The sequence below is a fragment of the Coregonus lavaretus genome (assembly GCF_964263955.1).
Source record: "Coregonus lavaretus genome assembly, chromosome: 18".
NCBI lineage: Eukaryota > Metazoa > Chordata > Actinopteri > Salmoniformes > Salmonidae > Coregonus > Coregonus lavaretus.
Window position 1 is genome coordinate 11,301,847 of NC_140005.1, and position 15,844 is coordinate 11,317,690.

At 53.3% G+C, this 15,844-nt stretch overlaps 1 protein-coding gene across 1 annotated transcript in view; it reads right to left on the reverse strand.

Moving 5' to 3' along the window:
• The window catches only part of LOC311145549 (unconventional myosin-VI-like), a 108,530-nt gene that overhangs the window by 13,960 nt on the left and 78,726 nt on the right, over positions 1 to 15,844 (reverse strand). Inside the window, exons 28-30 of the mRNA XM_084181817.1 lie at positions 1,895 to 2,055; positions 1,570 to 1,614; positions 1,146 to 1,181 (exon numbers count right to left, since the gene is read on the reverse strand). Of these exons, the coding sequence (XP_084037943.1) occupies positions 1,146 to 1,181; positions 1,570 to 1,614; positions 1,895 to 2,055 (242 nt within the window). The remainder of the gene's footprint in view (positions 1 to 1,145; positions 1,182 to 1,569; positions 1,615 to 1,894; positions 2,056 to 15,844) is intronic.

A 15,844-nucleotide genomic window follows, 5' to 3' on the forward strand; every position in this document is an offset into this window, starting at 1 on the left:
GAAGAGATCTCAGTCACTTTGAAAGAGGGGTCTCAAAGGAGCATAGGGGGTTTAAAGGGTATATGTGTGTCTCAGTCACCAGATTTTAACCCAATAGAACACTTATGGAATATTCTGGAGCGGCGCCTGAGACAGCGTTTTCCACCACCATCAACAAAACACAGAATTTCTCTTGGAAGAATGGTGTCGCATCCCTCCAAAAGAGTTCCAGACACTTCTAGAATCTATAACAAGGCACATTGAAGCTGTTCGCCATATTAAGACACTATGTTGGTGTTTCACTTATTTTGGCAGTTACCTGTATCTGTATCCCCATTAGTCACGGAGACCAGGGTGGCTTCCACAAAGAGCTGTGTGTTCAGCCATCCGATACATTGACGTCAGCGTGTGTTGTGACAGTCACACACTGTTGTGACACTTGTGGCGTGTTGACACCTGTGAGCGGTGGAAGCTGCTTAACTGTATCCCTCAGTGACAAGTCGTGAAGAAGTCACCTGACGGGTGAACAGGTACCTGTAGGCCAGGTGTTCAGGAAACCCAAATACAATCCTACTCATTTTTTTTACATTTTTGGTCATTTAGCAGACGCTCTTATCCAGAGCGACTTACAGTTAGTGAGCGCATACATTATTTTTTATATATTTTTTTTTTTGGGGGGGGGGGGGTTGTTCATACTGGCCCCCCGTGAGAATCGAACCCACAACCCTGGCGTTGCAAACACCATGCTCTACCAACTGAGCTACATCCCTGCCGGCCATTCCCTCCCCTACCCTGGACGACGCTGGGCCAATTGTGCGCCGCACCATGGGTCTCCCGGTCGCGGCCGGTTACGACAGAGCCTACTCTGTTCCAACTATGACTAAACCGATTTATTCTATAACGGTAGTAGCTACTGATATCATTACTGGAGTGTTAAGATTGAGTCCTAACTAGTTATTAAGTTCTGTCACCAACGGTGGTTAGGAGTTAGGTCTACAGTACATCTCGACTGTGTAGTAGATTAGTTTACAGAGGGGGAGGAGCTTTGTGTGTTTGTTCAAGTAATTATGCAAAGCTATCAGAGAAGATACAATAGGAATGGAATATCAATGTTTTCCATATCAATAAGAACAAATACAATATATGAAAAAAGCCAGAGAATATACACTGTGAATGCCTTGAGTTGTTGATGTCCACCAGCACTGCAAACAGAGGATACAGTATGAATAGACTGGGGCAACAGAAGAACCAGCAGAAGCTGATTGGAATGTCCTGTTATACATTCCTGTTTAGATTTGGCACACAGTGGTCATCTGTTTGCGACAGGCTAATTATCAGACGTGCTTATCCCCTGGCCCTGTTGATTCATGCCCCGGGCAGGGAACACAACGGCGGATTGAATGCAGTGTTATTGGGTTCTATCCAATGTGAATAATTAGATAACTAGCGTATTGTTTATGATGGCTTTGCATGGGCTGGTAAAATCATGGATCTAGGTTGATGAAAGATTAGATGAGGTTGAGATGAAGGATTACTGGGTTGTGTTAGGTTACTGGAAGCAGGAGGCTAAGCTAATGGCTAATGTCTTACATGGCTCTCACTGTGTTTGGATAGAGACCTGAGAAAGCCCCATTGCTGGGAGAGGAGGAGAAAAGAGGTTCCACATGCATGCAGTGGACAGGCGTGGTCTCCTTATGGACCTAAATAAAGAAATACAACAGCTATTTTTATTTGACTTCTTGAATCGTTTCAGCTCCTATTAAACAATTTCTGGGTTAAACAACAACCTTGTCTGCTTAGTCAACCTTGGGTAGGCCCAGTAAAAACCTAATCTAGGGCTTGTTTATTGAGACATGACAATATAATCATACTAACATATAGAGGGACAGATAAGTGTGTATATCCGTGTGTGTACCTGCGCAGGCTGGGGTCCACCTGGGCCTCGTCGGTGATGAGTTCTGCTTCGCTCTGGGCGATCCTCATGGCCAGCTCTCTGTCTCTCCTCTCCTGCTCCAACATGGCCGACCGCTGGACGTCCTCCTCCCGCTCCAGCGCTATCTGGATGTCCATCTCCGCCTGAACACAAACACACATCTTCATCATCGTCACTGCATCATAATTCTCAATATCACATATGAGTGGTTCATCTACAGGGCATACACTTAATTTATGATAACCGTTATCGATGTGAAGCATCACTAGAGCAAAGAACAGACTATCATTATGATTGGACTCAACTTTCAGAAAGTTTACCTTTAAAAAGTTAGTAAGAGTATTTATTAAATGCCATAGATTCCCATTTTCATAGTGATTGACCGAACACCTCACTTTTAATCTTCAAACACAGCCAGTAAACTCGGATGTTGTTCTTCTCACACTTCTCGGGGGAAAAGCCAGAGACCTCTGGAGTCAGAGATTAGAGCAGGGCCAGCGGCTGAGGGGCTGTGCCGGGCCAACTCTACCCCATCAGACTGTCTGTCCTGGGGAGCGATGGAGCCTCAACTGGCCCTGAGTGGCAGGAGGAGAACTTAGGCAATAACATGGCCTGCTGTGTGGTAAGGCCTGATTAGACATATTATCGTGGTTCTAGCAGCTGCTAATGTGTCTGTCCCTGTGATTGCGCATCTAGACGACGCAGAACTGCACCCAGCAGACAACCGCAAAAACAACTTGGCAGCCTAATCAGAGACGTAGGTCAGAGGGAACGCTTAAGACGTTGTGAGGAAGTTGGAGGGCTGTTTATCGGAGGGCTGTTCAACAACGCGCTATTTATCGGAGGGCTGTGTATCGGAGGGCTGTTTTGGTAGGTAGCAAAGAAAGTTGGAGAGGGAGAAATAGAGGGCAAGGTGAAAAAAATATTTTGCAGTTCTACACAAACTCTGAGAAGTTGCAGAGGAAACCACAGAAAAGGTGTATTTCCACAGTTCTAAAGCTTTGAGGTAGGTTGAGCTGAGGCTATTGTGGACCTAAGAAAGAGGCTTCAGAAACTCATAACCGATGAAACGGACCGCTAAAAGCAATGGGTGGCGATATGTGAATATCAATGCTGGGCTGGGGTGAGCTGAAAAGGGCAGACGTGAGTGCTTCTGCTTGCGGTCCATTCATTGAACTAGCGTCGGTACTCCTAGGATTCCTAGACTAGCAGGAAAGCTTTGATCAGGCCTGGGTCTCTACCCCTGGTAGATTATAGACAGTGTAGTGGTGGTGACCTCCAGGAGAGAATCACCAAGGAGATAATAGGAGGGTAGAGAAAGATGTAAAGGGGGGTAGAGGGGGAAAGAATAGGAGGGCAGGGAAAAAGGGAGGGCTGGTGGGTTGAGAGGGAGAGAACAGGATTGCAGAGGAAGAGGGAGGGCTGGTGGGTTGAGAGGGAGAGAACAGGATTGCAGAGGAAGAGGGAGGGCTGGTGGGTTGAGAGGGAGAGAACAGGATTGCAGAGGAAGAGGGAGGGCTGGTGGGTTGAGAGGGAGAGAACAGGATTGCAGGGGGAGAGGGAGGGCTGGTGGGTTGAGAGGGAGAGAACAGGATTGCAGAGGAAGAGGGAGGGCTGGTGGGTTGAGAGGGAGAGAACAGGATTGCAGGGGGAGAGGGAGGGCTGGTGGGTTGAGAGGGAGAGAACAGGATTGCAGAGGAAGAGGGAGGGCTGGTGGGTTGAGAGGGAGAGAACAGGATTGCAGGGGGAGAGGGAGGGCTGGTGGGTTGAGAGGGAGAGAACAGGATTGCAGAGGAAGAGGGAGGGCTGGTGGGTTGAGAGGGAGAGAACAGGATTGCAGAGGAAGAGGGAGGTAGGGACTAGAGAGAGAAGAGAACAGTAGAGCAGGAAAAGAGAAGAGTGGCTAGAGAGAGAGAGAGAGAGAGGACTAAGGATGAAAGAGGAACAAAATAAGAGGAGGGTCAGAGACAGGGGGTTGGTAAGAGGAAGGAGAGCAGTAGTGAAGGAAAAGAGGAGTGACCAGTGTTTTCCAATAGCGCCTGCTGTCGACTAAATCAGCCGGTTGTTTACAGGCTCATTTTCAGCCGGCTACATTTTTCACTTCATATTACAGTAACTAGGCTACTTTTCGTTTAAAAGTTTTAATTGGCCCTCTCTCGCTATAATGAACGATATGCATCTTCTAGCGATCTGTTGATAGGATAGGCTCCTGTCAGTCACAAAGCGAGTGATGACAAGGAAAACGCAGCAGAGAGGAAGCTAGAGTTTTCACTCTTGCCAAAGATCTGTCCAAAAAAGTCCAATGGGCGTATTCTTGACCTAAGCTTGTCGCCTGCCTTCCTGCCTTTGGGACAATGACTCCCATTGTTAGAGTGGAGACGTTAGCATCTCGTCATACAGATCTCTGATTGCAGTCGCATTTCTTTACATGGAGGAGGGAGAGAGCATGATGCTTGTGAATTAGCACGTCCCATGTAATGTAGGGTGAATTCAGAAAAAACTGGGAAAGCTTAATCCTCGTTTATTTCTTGGTCTGCCAAGTGAAAATCAAAACTATTGTTACTACGCTGTTGCAGAGAAACCACATTATCAAAATCACATCACTTCATTGGTGTGATGTCATAGAGGGGGCAGAGCAAGCTTCTAACAGGAAGCTCAACCCCCAAGCACACCATAAGATCAGTGACAGATTTCTTTCTGTTTTGACGTTAAGGTTATAAAACGGTCATAAATAATGCACTGTGCAAAATTATGATGTAAATGTGCATACTATGTACTGGTGCATCAAAATAAAATAAAAAAGTAGCCAATATGTTAAAATGTTATAATTTTTTTAGTCCTGCTTTATCAACCATAGCTAGCTAAAGTGAGACAATCTTATAGGCTTTTCCAATGGAGGAAAGAGATCCAGTTTACATTAGGGACCCTGTATTTAGATTAGGCAAGGCTCTGGTTCTTGTAATACTGTTAACATGCACCAAGCAGGTAGTAGGGTGACACTTTTTACATTTCTGTCTTCTGTAACCTCTTTCAACATCTATCCAACATATTAGACCAACACATTAAACATTTCTCAAATCCTCAAGCTGTTTCCTAATCGCACAAATGAATTGTCATTCGGGTACAGTTTATCTAACCTGCTGTTCCTGAAAATATGGTTTTGGCTCAGTGTACACAAATGGGTGTGTCATGCCTCCTGTGAATATGATATCAACATTTGTCCTTTTTGTGTAATTAGGAAACATCTTGAGGATTTCAGAAATGTATCATGTGTTGGGCTAATATGTTGGATAGATGTTGAAAGAGGTTACAGAAGACAGAAATGTAAAAAATGTCACCCTACTACCTGCTTGGTGCAGACGGAAATTAATTACTTAAAAATCATACAATGTGATTTTCTGGATTTTTGTTTTAGATTCCGTCTCTCACAGTTGAAGTGTACCTATGATAAAAATTACAGACCTCTACATGCTTTGTAAGTAGGAAAACCTGCAAAATCGGCAGTGTATCAAATACTTGTTCTCCCCACTGTATACCCGTCAGCAACGGGTGTGGCTGAAATAGCCAAATCCACTAATTTTAGGGGGTGTCCACACACACTATATATACAAAAGTATCTCCCAACCTCATAACTAGCTACCAAGAAGCCATTTCAGGCTATCAATCAAGTTAGAGTAGCTAGCTTGTCTAACTATCTTAGCTGACAAGCCTGCTGGCAAGGTTGGTAGAAAAGCAAGCAATTACAAAATGTACTTAATAAGACTCACATTCCTTTCAATCTTTTACCCAGATTTACAGAGATGCATAGAAGCACATTTAGTTTCTTCAAAAAAAAGGAAGATACAGCATAATGATTATGGCTCTGAAAAATGCATTCTCCAACTTTGGGACAGGGGGCCCAGCCACCCTTCAGACCACTGCCCAGCCATCCTCCCGTACTTTGTGACCCCATTTTTTTTTTAAATGTATCAGATTTTTCCCAGACATCAAAAGTGGTCTTCTGATGTGGTTTAAGCATTGTTGTGGACTTACAAGATCCAATTTTGTTGTTTTTCTATAAAAAGAAAAGTGTGATTGAGAACGAAACACTTTCTGTTTTAATAAAATACATAATTTGTTAAACAAACATCAGTGGCAATACATATCTTGCAGTAAAACTGTAAATAAGACTTTAATTTCAAGAGAAGACAGGTTAAATGTTAAAAAGGTTTCATGTTTTCTTACTTAGATAATAGTCCGGAACATATAGTCCTAGACAAGATCCAAAACAACTAACAGACTGAATTCATTCATTTTCAGTAATTTAAATTGTAAAGTCATGTCTTTCTATACAATACCACAACTATTATTTCCAATCTCGGAGGTAAACTCAATAAAGTTTTCAATCATCTCACTGTGTATTTCAGAGGGAATCAAGGCTTTAGAATGTACCAGAGGCCACCAAAATACAGCTCATTCGGCAAAACATGTCGAACCCCCAGCCCGGGGGTGCCTGGAGGGCTACTTTTTCTATTTGGCTGGCTACTCTATGTACTTGTGGAAAACTGTGATGAATAAGGAAGGGAAATGATTGATGGAGATGGAGGGTTGAGAACAGAAGAAGAAGAATGAGAGGAAATAGGAAAAAATAGAGGGGGAAAGGGGGCCTGAGGCTGGGAATAGAGGGCAGAGGAGGAGAGAAAGAGGGAAATGCATTATGGTAATACAGGGCAGGAGAGGGCAGGAGGGGGAATACAGGGCAGGAGAGGGCAGGAGGGGGAATACAGGGCAGAAGAGGGCAGGAGGGGGAATACAGGGCAGGAGAGGATAGGAGGGGGAATATAGGGCAGGAGAGGGCAGGAGGGGGAATACAGGGCAGGAGAGGATAGGAGGGGGAATACAGGGCAGGAGAGGATAGGAGGGGGAATACAGGGCAGGAGAGGACAGGAGGGGGAATACAGGGCAGGAGAGGGCAGGAGCGGGAATACAGGACAGGAGAGGGCAGGAGGGGGAATACAGGGCAGGAGAGGATAGGAGGGGGAATACAGGGCAGGAGAGGATAGGAGGGGGAATACAGGGCAGGAGAGGGCAGGAGGGGGAATATAGGGCAGGAGAGGGAATACAGGGCAGGAGAGGGCAGGAGGGGGAAATACAGGACAGGAGAGGATAGGAGGGGGAATACAGGGCAGAAGAGGGCAGGAGGGGGAATACAGGGCAGGAGAGGATAGGAGGGGGAATATAGGGCAGGAGAGGGCAGGAGGGGGAATACAGGGCAGGAGAGGGCAGGAGGGGGAATATAGGGCAGGAGAGGGCAGGAGGGGGAATACAGGGCAGGAGAGGATAGGAGGGGGAATACAGGGCAGGAGAGGGCAGGAGGGGGAATACAGGACAGGAGAGGGCAGGAGGGGGAATACAGGGCAGGAGAGGATAGGAGGGGGAATACAGGGCAGGAGAGGATAGGAGGGGGAATACAGGGCAGGAGAGGGCAGGAGGGGAATATAGGGCAGGAGAGGGCAGGAGGGAGAATACAGGGCAGGAGAGGGCAGGAGGGGGAATACAGGGCAGGAGGGGGAATACAGGACAGGAGAGGGCAGGAGGGGGAATATAGGGCAGGAAAGGGCAGGAGGGGGAATACAGGGCAGGAGAGGGCAGGAGGGGGAATACAGGGCAGGAGAGGGCAGGAGGGGGAATACAGGGCAGGAGGGGGAATACAGGACAGGAGAGAGCAGGAGGGGGAATACAGGGCAGGAGAGGGAATACAGGGCAGGAGAGGGAATACAGGGCAGGAGGGGGAATACAGGACAGGAGAGGATAGGAGGGGGAATACAGGGCAGGAGAGGGCAGGAGGGGGAATACAGGGCAGGAGAGGGCAGGAGGGGGAATACAGGGCAGGAGAGGGCAGGAGGGGGAATACAGGGCAGGAGAGGGCAGGAGGGGAAATATAGGGCAGGAGAGGGCAGGAGGAGGAATATAGGACAGGAGGGGGAATATAGGGCAGGAGGGGGAATACAGAGCAGGAGAGGGCAGGAGGGGGAATACAGGGCAGGAGAGGGAATACAGGGCAGGAGAGGGCAGGAGGGGGAATATAGGGCAGGAGAGGGCAGGAGGGGGAATACAGGGCAGGAGAGGGAATACAGGGCAGGAGAGGACAGGAGGGGGAATATAGGGCAGGAGAGGGAATACAGGGCAGAAGAGGGCAGGAGGGGGAATACAGGGCAGGAGAGGATAGGAGGGGGAATATAGGGCAGGAGAGGGCAGGAGGGGGAATACAGGGCAGGAGAGGATAGGAGGGGGAATACAGGGCAGGAGAGGATAGGAGGGGGAATACAGGGCAGGAGAGGGCAGGAGGGGGAATATAGGGCAGGAGAGGGCAGGAGGGGGAATACAGGGCAGGAGAGGGAATACAGGGCAGGAGAGGGCAGGAGGGGGAATATAGGGCAGGAGAGGGCAGGAGGGGAAATACAGGGCAGGAGAGGGAATACAGGGCAGGAGAGGACAGGAGGGGGAATATAGGGCAGGAGAGGGAATACAGGGCAGAAGAGGGCAGGAGGGGGAATACAGGGCAGGAGAGGATAGGAGGGGGAATATAGGGCAGGAGAGGGCAGGAGGGGGAATACAGGGCAGGAGAGGATAGGAGGGGGAATACAGGGCAGGAGAGGGCAGGAGGGGGAATATAGGGCAGGAGAGGGCAGGAGGGGGAATACAGGGCAGGATAGGATAGGAGGGGGAATACAGGGCAGAAGAGGGAATACAGGGCAGGAGAGGGCAGGAAGGGGAATACAGGGCAGAAGAGGACAGGAGGGGGAATACAGGGCAGGAGAGGATAGGAGGGGGAATACAGGGCAGGAGAGGATAGGAGGGGGAATACAGGGCAGGAGAGGATAGGAGGGGGAATACAGGGCAGGAGAGGGCATACAGGACAGGAGAGGGCAGGAGGGGGATTACAGGGCAGGAGAGGATAGGAGGGGGAATACAGGGCAGGAGAGGATAGGAGGGGGAATACAGGGCAGGAGAGGGCAGGAGGGGGAATATAGGGCAGGAGAGGGCAGGAGGGGGAATACAGGGCAGGAGAGGGCAGGAGGGGGAATACAGGGCAGGAGGGGGAATACAGGACAGGAGAGGGCAGGAGGGGGAATATAGGGCAGGAGAGGGAATACAGGGCAGGAGAGGGCAGGAGGGGGAATACAGGGCAGGAGAGGGCAGGAGGGGGAATACAGGGCAGGAGAGGGCAGGAGGGGAAATATAGGGCAGGAGAGGGCAGGAGGAATAATATAGGACAGGAGGGGGAATATAGGGCAGGAGGGGGAATACAGAGCAGGAGAGGGCAGGAGGGGGAATACAGGGCAGGAGAGGGAATACAGGGCAGGAGAGGGCAGGAGGGGAAATATAGGGCAGGAGAGGGCAGGAGGGGGAATACAGGGCAGGAGAGGGAATACAGGGCAGGAGAGGACAGGAGGGGGAATATAAGGCAGGAGAGGATAGGAGGGGGAATACAGGGCAGGAGAGGGCAGGAGGGAGAATACGGGGCAGGAGAGGGAATACAGGGCAGGAGAGGGCAGGAGGGGGAATACAGGGCAGGAGAGGGAATACAGGGCAGGAGAGGGCAGGATGGGGAATACAGGGCAGGAGAGGATAGGAGGGGGAATACAGGGCAGGAGAGGACAGGAGGGGAATATAGGACAGGAGGGGGAATACAGAGCAGGAGAGGATAGGAGGGGGAATATAGGGCAGGAGAGGATAGGAGGGGGAATACAGGGCAGGATAGGGCAGGAGGAGGAATATAGGGCAGGAGAGGATAGGAGGGGGAATACAGGGCAGGAGAGGGAATATAGGGCAGAAGAGGATAGGAGGGGGAATATAGGGCAGAAGAGGATAGGAAGGGGAATACAGGGCAGGAGAGGACAGGAGGGGGAATATAGGGCAGGAGAGGACAGGAGGGAGAATACAGGGCAGGAGAGGATAGGAGGGGGAATATAGGGCAGAAGAGGACAGGAGGGGGATACAGGGCAGGAGAGGATAGGAGGGGGAATACAGGGCAGGAGAGGGCAGGAGGGGGAATATAGGGCAGGAGAGGACAGGAGGGGGAATATAGGGCAGGAGAGGACAGAAGGGAGAATATAGGGCAGGAGAGGACAGGAGGGGGAATACAGGGCAGGAGAGGATAGGAGGGGGAATATAGGGCAGAAGAGGACAGGAGGGGGAATAAAGGGCAGGAGAGGGCAGGAGGGGGATACAGGGCAGGAGAGGATAGGAGGGGGAATACAGGGCAGGAGAGGGCAGGAGGGGGAATACAGGGCAGAAGAGGATAGGGGGGGGGTACAGGGCAGGAGAGGATAGGAGGGGGAATACAGGGCAGGAGAGGATAGGAGGGGGAATATAGGGCAGAAGAGGATAGGGGGGGGGATACAGGGCAGGAGAGGATAGGAGGGGGAATACAGCGCAGGAGAGGGCCGGAGGGGGAATACAGGGCAGAAGAGGACAGGAGGGGGAATACAGGGCAGGAGAGGATAGGGGGGGGGATACAGGGCAGGAGAGGATAGGAGGGGGAATACAGGGCAGGAGAGGATAGGGGGGGGGATACAGGGCAGGAGAGGATAGGAGGGGGAATACAGGGCAGGAGAGGGCAGGAAGGGGAATACAGGGCAGAAGAGGACAGGAGGGGGAATACAGGGCAGGAGAGGATAGGGGGGGGGATACAGGGCAGGAGAGGATAGGAGGGGGAATACAGGGCAGGAGAGGGCAGGAGGGGGAATATAGGGCAGAAGAGGACAGGAGGGGGAATACAGGGCAGGAGAGGATAGGAGGGGGAATACAGGGCAGGAGAGGATAGGAGGGGGAATACAGGGCAGGAGAGGATAGGAGGGGGAATACAGGGCAGAAGAGGATAGGAGGGGGAATACAGGGCAGGAGAGGATAGGAGGGGGAATACAGGGCAGGAGAGGAGAGGATAGGAGGGGGATACAGGGCAGGAGAGGATAGGAGGGGGAATACAGGGCAGGAGAGGGCAGAGGGGGAATATAGGGCAGGAGAGGACAGGAGGGGGAATATAGGGCAGGAGAGGACAGAAGGGGGAATATAGGGCAGGAGAGGACAGGAGGGGGAATACAGGGCAGGAGAGGATAGGAGGGGGAATATAGGGCAGAAGAGGACAGGAGGGGGAATACAGGGCAGGAGAGGGCAGGAGGGGGATACAGGGCAGGAGAGGATAGGAGGGGGAATACAAGGCAGGAGAGGGCAGGAGGGTGAATACAGGGCAGAAGAGGATAGGGGGGGGGTACAGGGCAGGAGAGGATAGGAGGGGGAATACAGGGCAGGAGAGGATAGGAGGGGGAATATAGGGCAGAAGAGGATAGGGGGGGGATACAGGGCAGGAGAGGATAGGAGGGGGAATACAGGGCAGGAGAGGGCAGGAGGGGGAATACAGGGCAGAAGAGGACAGGAGGGGGAATACAGGGCAGGAGAGGATAGGGGGGGGGATACAGGGCAGGAGAGGATAGGAGGGGGAATACAGGGCAGGATAGGATAGGGGGGGGGATACAGGGCAGGAGAGGATAGGAGGGGGAATACAGGGCAGGAGAGGGCAGGAGGGGGAATACAGGGCAGAAGAGGACAGGAGGGGGAATACAGGGCAGGAGAGGGCAGGAAGGGGAATACAGGACAGGAGAGGGCAGGAGGGGGAATACAGGGCAGGAGAGGATATGAGGGGGAATATAGGGCAGGAGAGGATAGGAGGGGGAATACAGGGCAGGAGAGGGCAGGAGGGGGAATATAGGGCAGGAGAGGGAATACAGGGCAGGAGAGGGCAGGAGGGGGAATACAGGGCAGAAGAGGATAGGAGGGGGAATACAGGGCAGGAGAGGATAGGAGGGGGGATACAGGGCAGGAGAGGACAGGAGGGGGAATACAGGGCAGAAGAGGATAGGGGGGGGAACAGGGCAGGAGAGGATAGGAGGGGGAATACAGGGCAGGAGAGGATAGGAGGGGGAATATAGGGCAGGAGAGGATAGGAGGGGGAATACAGGGCAGGAGAGGGCAGGAGGGGGAATACAGGACAGGAGAGGGCAGGAGGGGGAATACAGGGCAGGAGAGGATAGGAGGGGGAATACAGGGCAGGAGAGGATAGGAGGGGGAATACAGGGCAGGAGAGGGCAGGAAGGGGAATATAGGGCAGGAGAGGGCAGGAGGTAGAATACAGGGCAGGAGAGGGCAGGAGGGGGAATACAGGGCAGGAGGGGGAATACAGGACAGGAGAGAACAGGAGGGGGAATACAGGGCAGGAGAGGGCAGGAGGGGCAATACAGGGCAGGAGAGGGAAAACAGGGCAGGAGGGGGAATACAGGACAGGAGAGGATAGGAGGGGGAATACAGGGCAGGAGAGGGCAGGAGGGGGAATACAGGGCAGGAGAGGGCAGGAGGGGGAATACAGGGCAAGGGGAGGGCAGGAGGGGGAATACAGGGCAGGAGAGGGCAGGAGGGAAAATATAGGGCAGGAGAGGGCAGGAGGAGGAATATAGGACAGGAGGGGGAATATAGGGCAGGAGGGGGAATACAGAGCAGGAGAGGGCAGGAGGGGGAATACAGGGCAGGAGAGGGAATACAGGGCAGGAGAGGGCAGGAGGGGGAATATAGGGCAGGAGAGGGCAGGAGGGGGAATACAGGGCAGGAGAGGGAATACAGGGCAGGAGAGGACAGGAGGGGGAATATAGGGCAGGAGAGGGCAGGAGGGGGAATACAGGGCAGAAGAGGGCAGGAGGGGGAATACAGGGCAGGAGAGGATAGGAGGGGGAATATAGGGCAGGAGAGGGCAGGAGGGGGAATACAGGGCAGGAGAAGATAGGAGGGGGAATACAGGGCAGGAGAGGATAGGAGGGGGAATACAGGGCAGGAGAGGGCAGGAGGGGGAATATAGGGCAGGAGAAGGCAGGAGGGGGAATACAGAGCAGGAGAGGATAGGAGGGGGAATACAGGGCAGAAGAGGGAATACAGGGCAGGAGAGGGCAGGAAGGGGAATACAGGGCAGAAGAGGACAGGAGGGAGAATACAGGGCAGGAGAGGATAGGAGGGGGAATACAGGGCAGGAGAGGATAGGAGGGGGAATACAGGGCAGGAGAGGATAGGAGGGGGAATACAGGGCAGGAGAGGGCAGGAGGGGGAATACAGGACAGGAGAGGGCAGGAGGGGGAATACAGGGCAGGAGAGGATAGGAGGGGGAATACAGGGCAGGAGAGGATAGGAGGGGGAATACAGGGCAGGAGAGGGCAGGAGGGGGAATATAGGGCAGGAGAGGGCAGGAGGGGGAATACAGGGCAGGAGAGGGCAGGAGGGGGAATACAGGGCAGGAGGGGGAATACAGGACAGGAGAGGGCAGGAGGGGGAATATAGGGCAGGAGAGGGCAGGAGGGGGAATACAGGGCAGGAGAGGGCAGGAGGGGGAATACAGGGCAGGAGAGGGCAGGAGGGGGAATACAGGGCAGGAGAGGGAATATAGGGCAGAAGAGGATAGGAGGGGGAATATAGGGCAGAAGAGGATAGGAAGGGGAATACAGGGCAGGAGAGGACAGGAGGGGGAATATAGGGCAGGAGAGGACAGGAGGGGGAATACAGGGCAGGAGAGGATAGGAGGGGGAATATAGGGCAGGAGAGGGCAGGAGGGGGAATACAGGGCAGGAGAGGGCAGGAGGGGGAATACAGGGCAGGAGGGGGAATACAGGGCAGGAGAGGGAATACAGGGCAGGAGAGGACAGGAGGGGGAATATAGGGCAGGAGAGGATAGGAGGGGGAATACAGGGCAGGAGAGGGCAGGAGGGGGAATACGGGGCAGGAGAGGGAATACAGGGCAGGAGAGGGCAGGAGGGGGAATACAGGGCAGGAGAGGGAATACAGGGCAGGAGAGGGCAGGATGGGGAATACAGGGCAGGAGAGGATAGGAGGGGGAATATAGGGCAGGAGAGGACAGGAGGGGGAATATAGGACAGGAGGGGGAATACAGAGCAGGAGAGGATAGGAGGGGGAATATAGGGCAGGAGAGGATAGGAGGGGGAATACAGGGCAGGAGAGGGCAGGAGGGGGAATATAGGGCAGGAGAGGATAGGATGGGGAATACAGGGCAGGAGAGGGAATATAGGGCAGAAGAGGATAGGAGGGGGAATATAGGGCAGAAGAGGATAGGAAGGGGAATACAGGGCAGGAGAGGACAGGAGGGGGAATATAGGGCAGGAGAGGACAGGAGGGGGAATACAGGGCAGGAGAGGATAGGAGGGGGAATACAGGGCAGGAGAGGGCAGGAGGGAAAATATAGGGCAGGAGAGGACAGGAGGGGGAATATAGGGCAGGAGAGGACAGAAGGGGGAATATAGGGCAGGAGAGGACAGGAGGGGGAATACAGGGCAGGAGAGGGCAGGAGGGGGAATATAGGGCAGGAGAGGGCAGGAGGGGGAATACAGAGCAGGAGAGGATAGGAGGGGGAATACAGGGCAGAAGAGGGAATACAGGGCAGGAGAGGGCAGGAAGGGGAATACAGGGCAGAAGAGGACAGGAGGGAGAATACAGGGCAGGAGAGGATAGGAGGGGGAATACAGGGCAGGAGAGGATAGGAGGGGGAATACAGGGCAGGAGAGGATAGGAGGGGGAATACAGGGCAGGAGAGGATAGGAGGGGGAATACAGGGCAGGAGAGGGCAGGAGGGGGAATATAGGGCAGGAGAGGATAGGAGGGGGAATACAGGGCAGGAGAGGGAATATAGGGCAGAAGAGGATAGGAGGGGGAATATAGGGCAGAAGAGGATAGGAAGGGGGAATATAGGGCAGGAGAGGGCAGGAGGGGGAATACAGAGCAGGAGAGGATAGGAGGGGGAATACAGGGCAGAAGAGGGAATACAGGGCAGGAGAGGGCAGGAAGGGGAATACAGGGCAGAAGAGGACAGGAGGGAGAATACAGGGCAGGAGAGGATAGGAGGGGGAATACAGGGCAGGAGAGGATAGGAGGGGGAATACAGGGCAGGAGAGGATAGGAGGGGGAATACAGGGCAGGAGAGGATAGGAGGGGGAATACAGGGCAGGAGAGGGCAGGAGGGGGAATATAGGGCAGGAGAGGATAGGAGGGGGAATACAGGGCAGGAGAGGGAATATAGGGCAGAAGAGGATAGGAGGGGGAATATAGGGCAGAAGAGGATAGGAAGGGGAATACAGGGCAGGAGAGGACAGGAGGGGGAATATAGGGCAGGAGAGGACAGGAGGGGGAATACAGGGCAGGAGAGGATAGGAGGGGGAATACAGGGCAGGAGAGGGCAGGAGGGGGAATATAGGGCAGGAGAGGACAGGAGGGGGAATATAGGGCAGGAGAGGACAGAAGGGGGAATATAGGGCAGGAGAGGACAGGAGGGGGAATACAGGGCAGGAGAGGGCAGGAGGGGGAATATAGGGCAGGAGAGGGCAGGAGGGGGAATACAGAGCAGGAGAGGATAGGAGGGGGAATACAGGGCAGAAGAGGGAATACAGGGCAGGAGAGGGCAGGAAGGGGAATACAGGGCAGAAGAGGACAGGAGGGAGAATACAGGGCAGGAGAGGATAGGAGGGGGAATACAGGGCAGGAGAGGATAGGAGGGGGAATACAGGGCAGGAGAGGATAGGAGGGGGAATACAGGGCAGGAGAGGGCAGGAGGGGGAATACAGGACAGGAGAGGGCAGGAGGGGGAATACAGGGCAGGAGAGGATAGGAGGGGGAATACAGGGCAGGAGAGGATAGGAGGGGGAATACAGGGCAGGAGAGGGCAGGAGGGGGAATATAGGGCAGGAGAGGGCAGGAGGGGGAATACAGGGCAGGAGAGGGCAGGAGGGGGAATACAGGGCAGGAGGGGGAATACAGGACAGGAGAGGGCAGGAGGGGGAATATAGGGCAGGAGAGGGCAGGAGGGGGAATACAGGGCAGGAGAGGGCAAGAGGGGGAATACAGGGC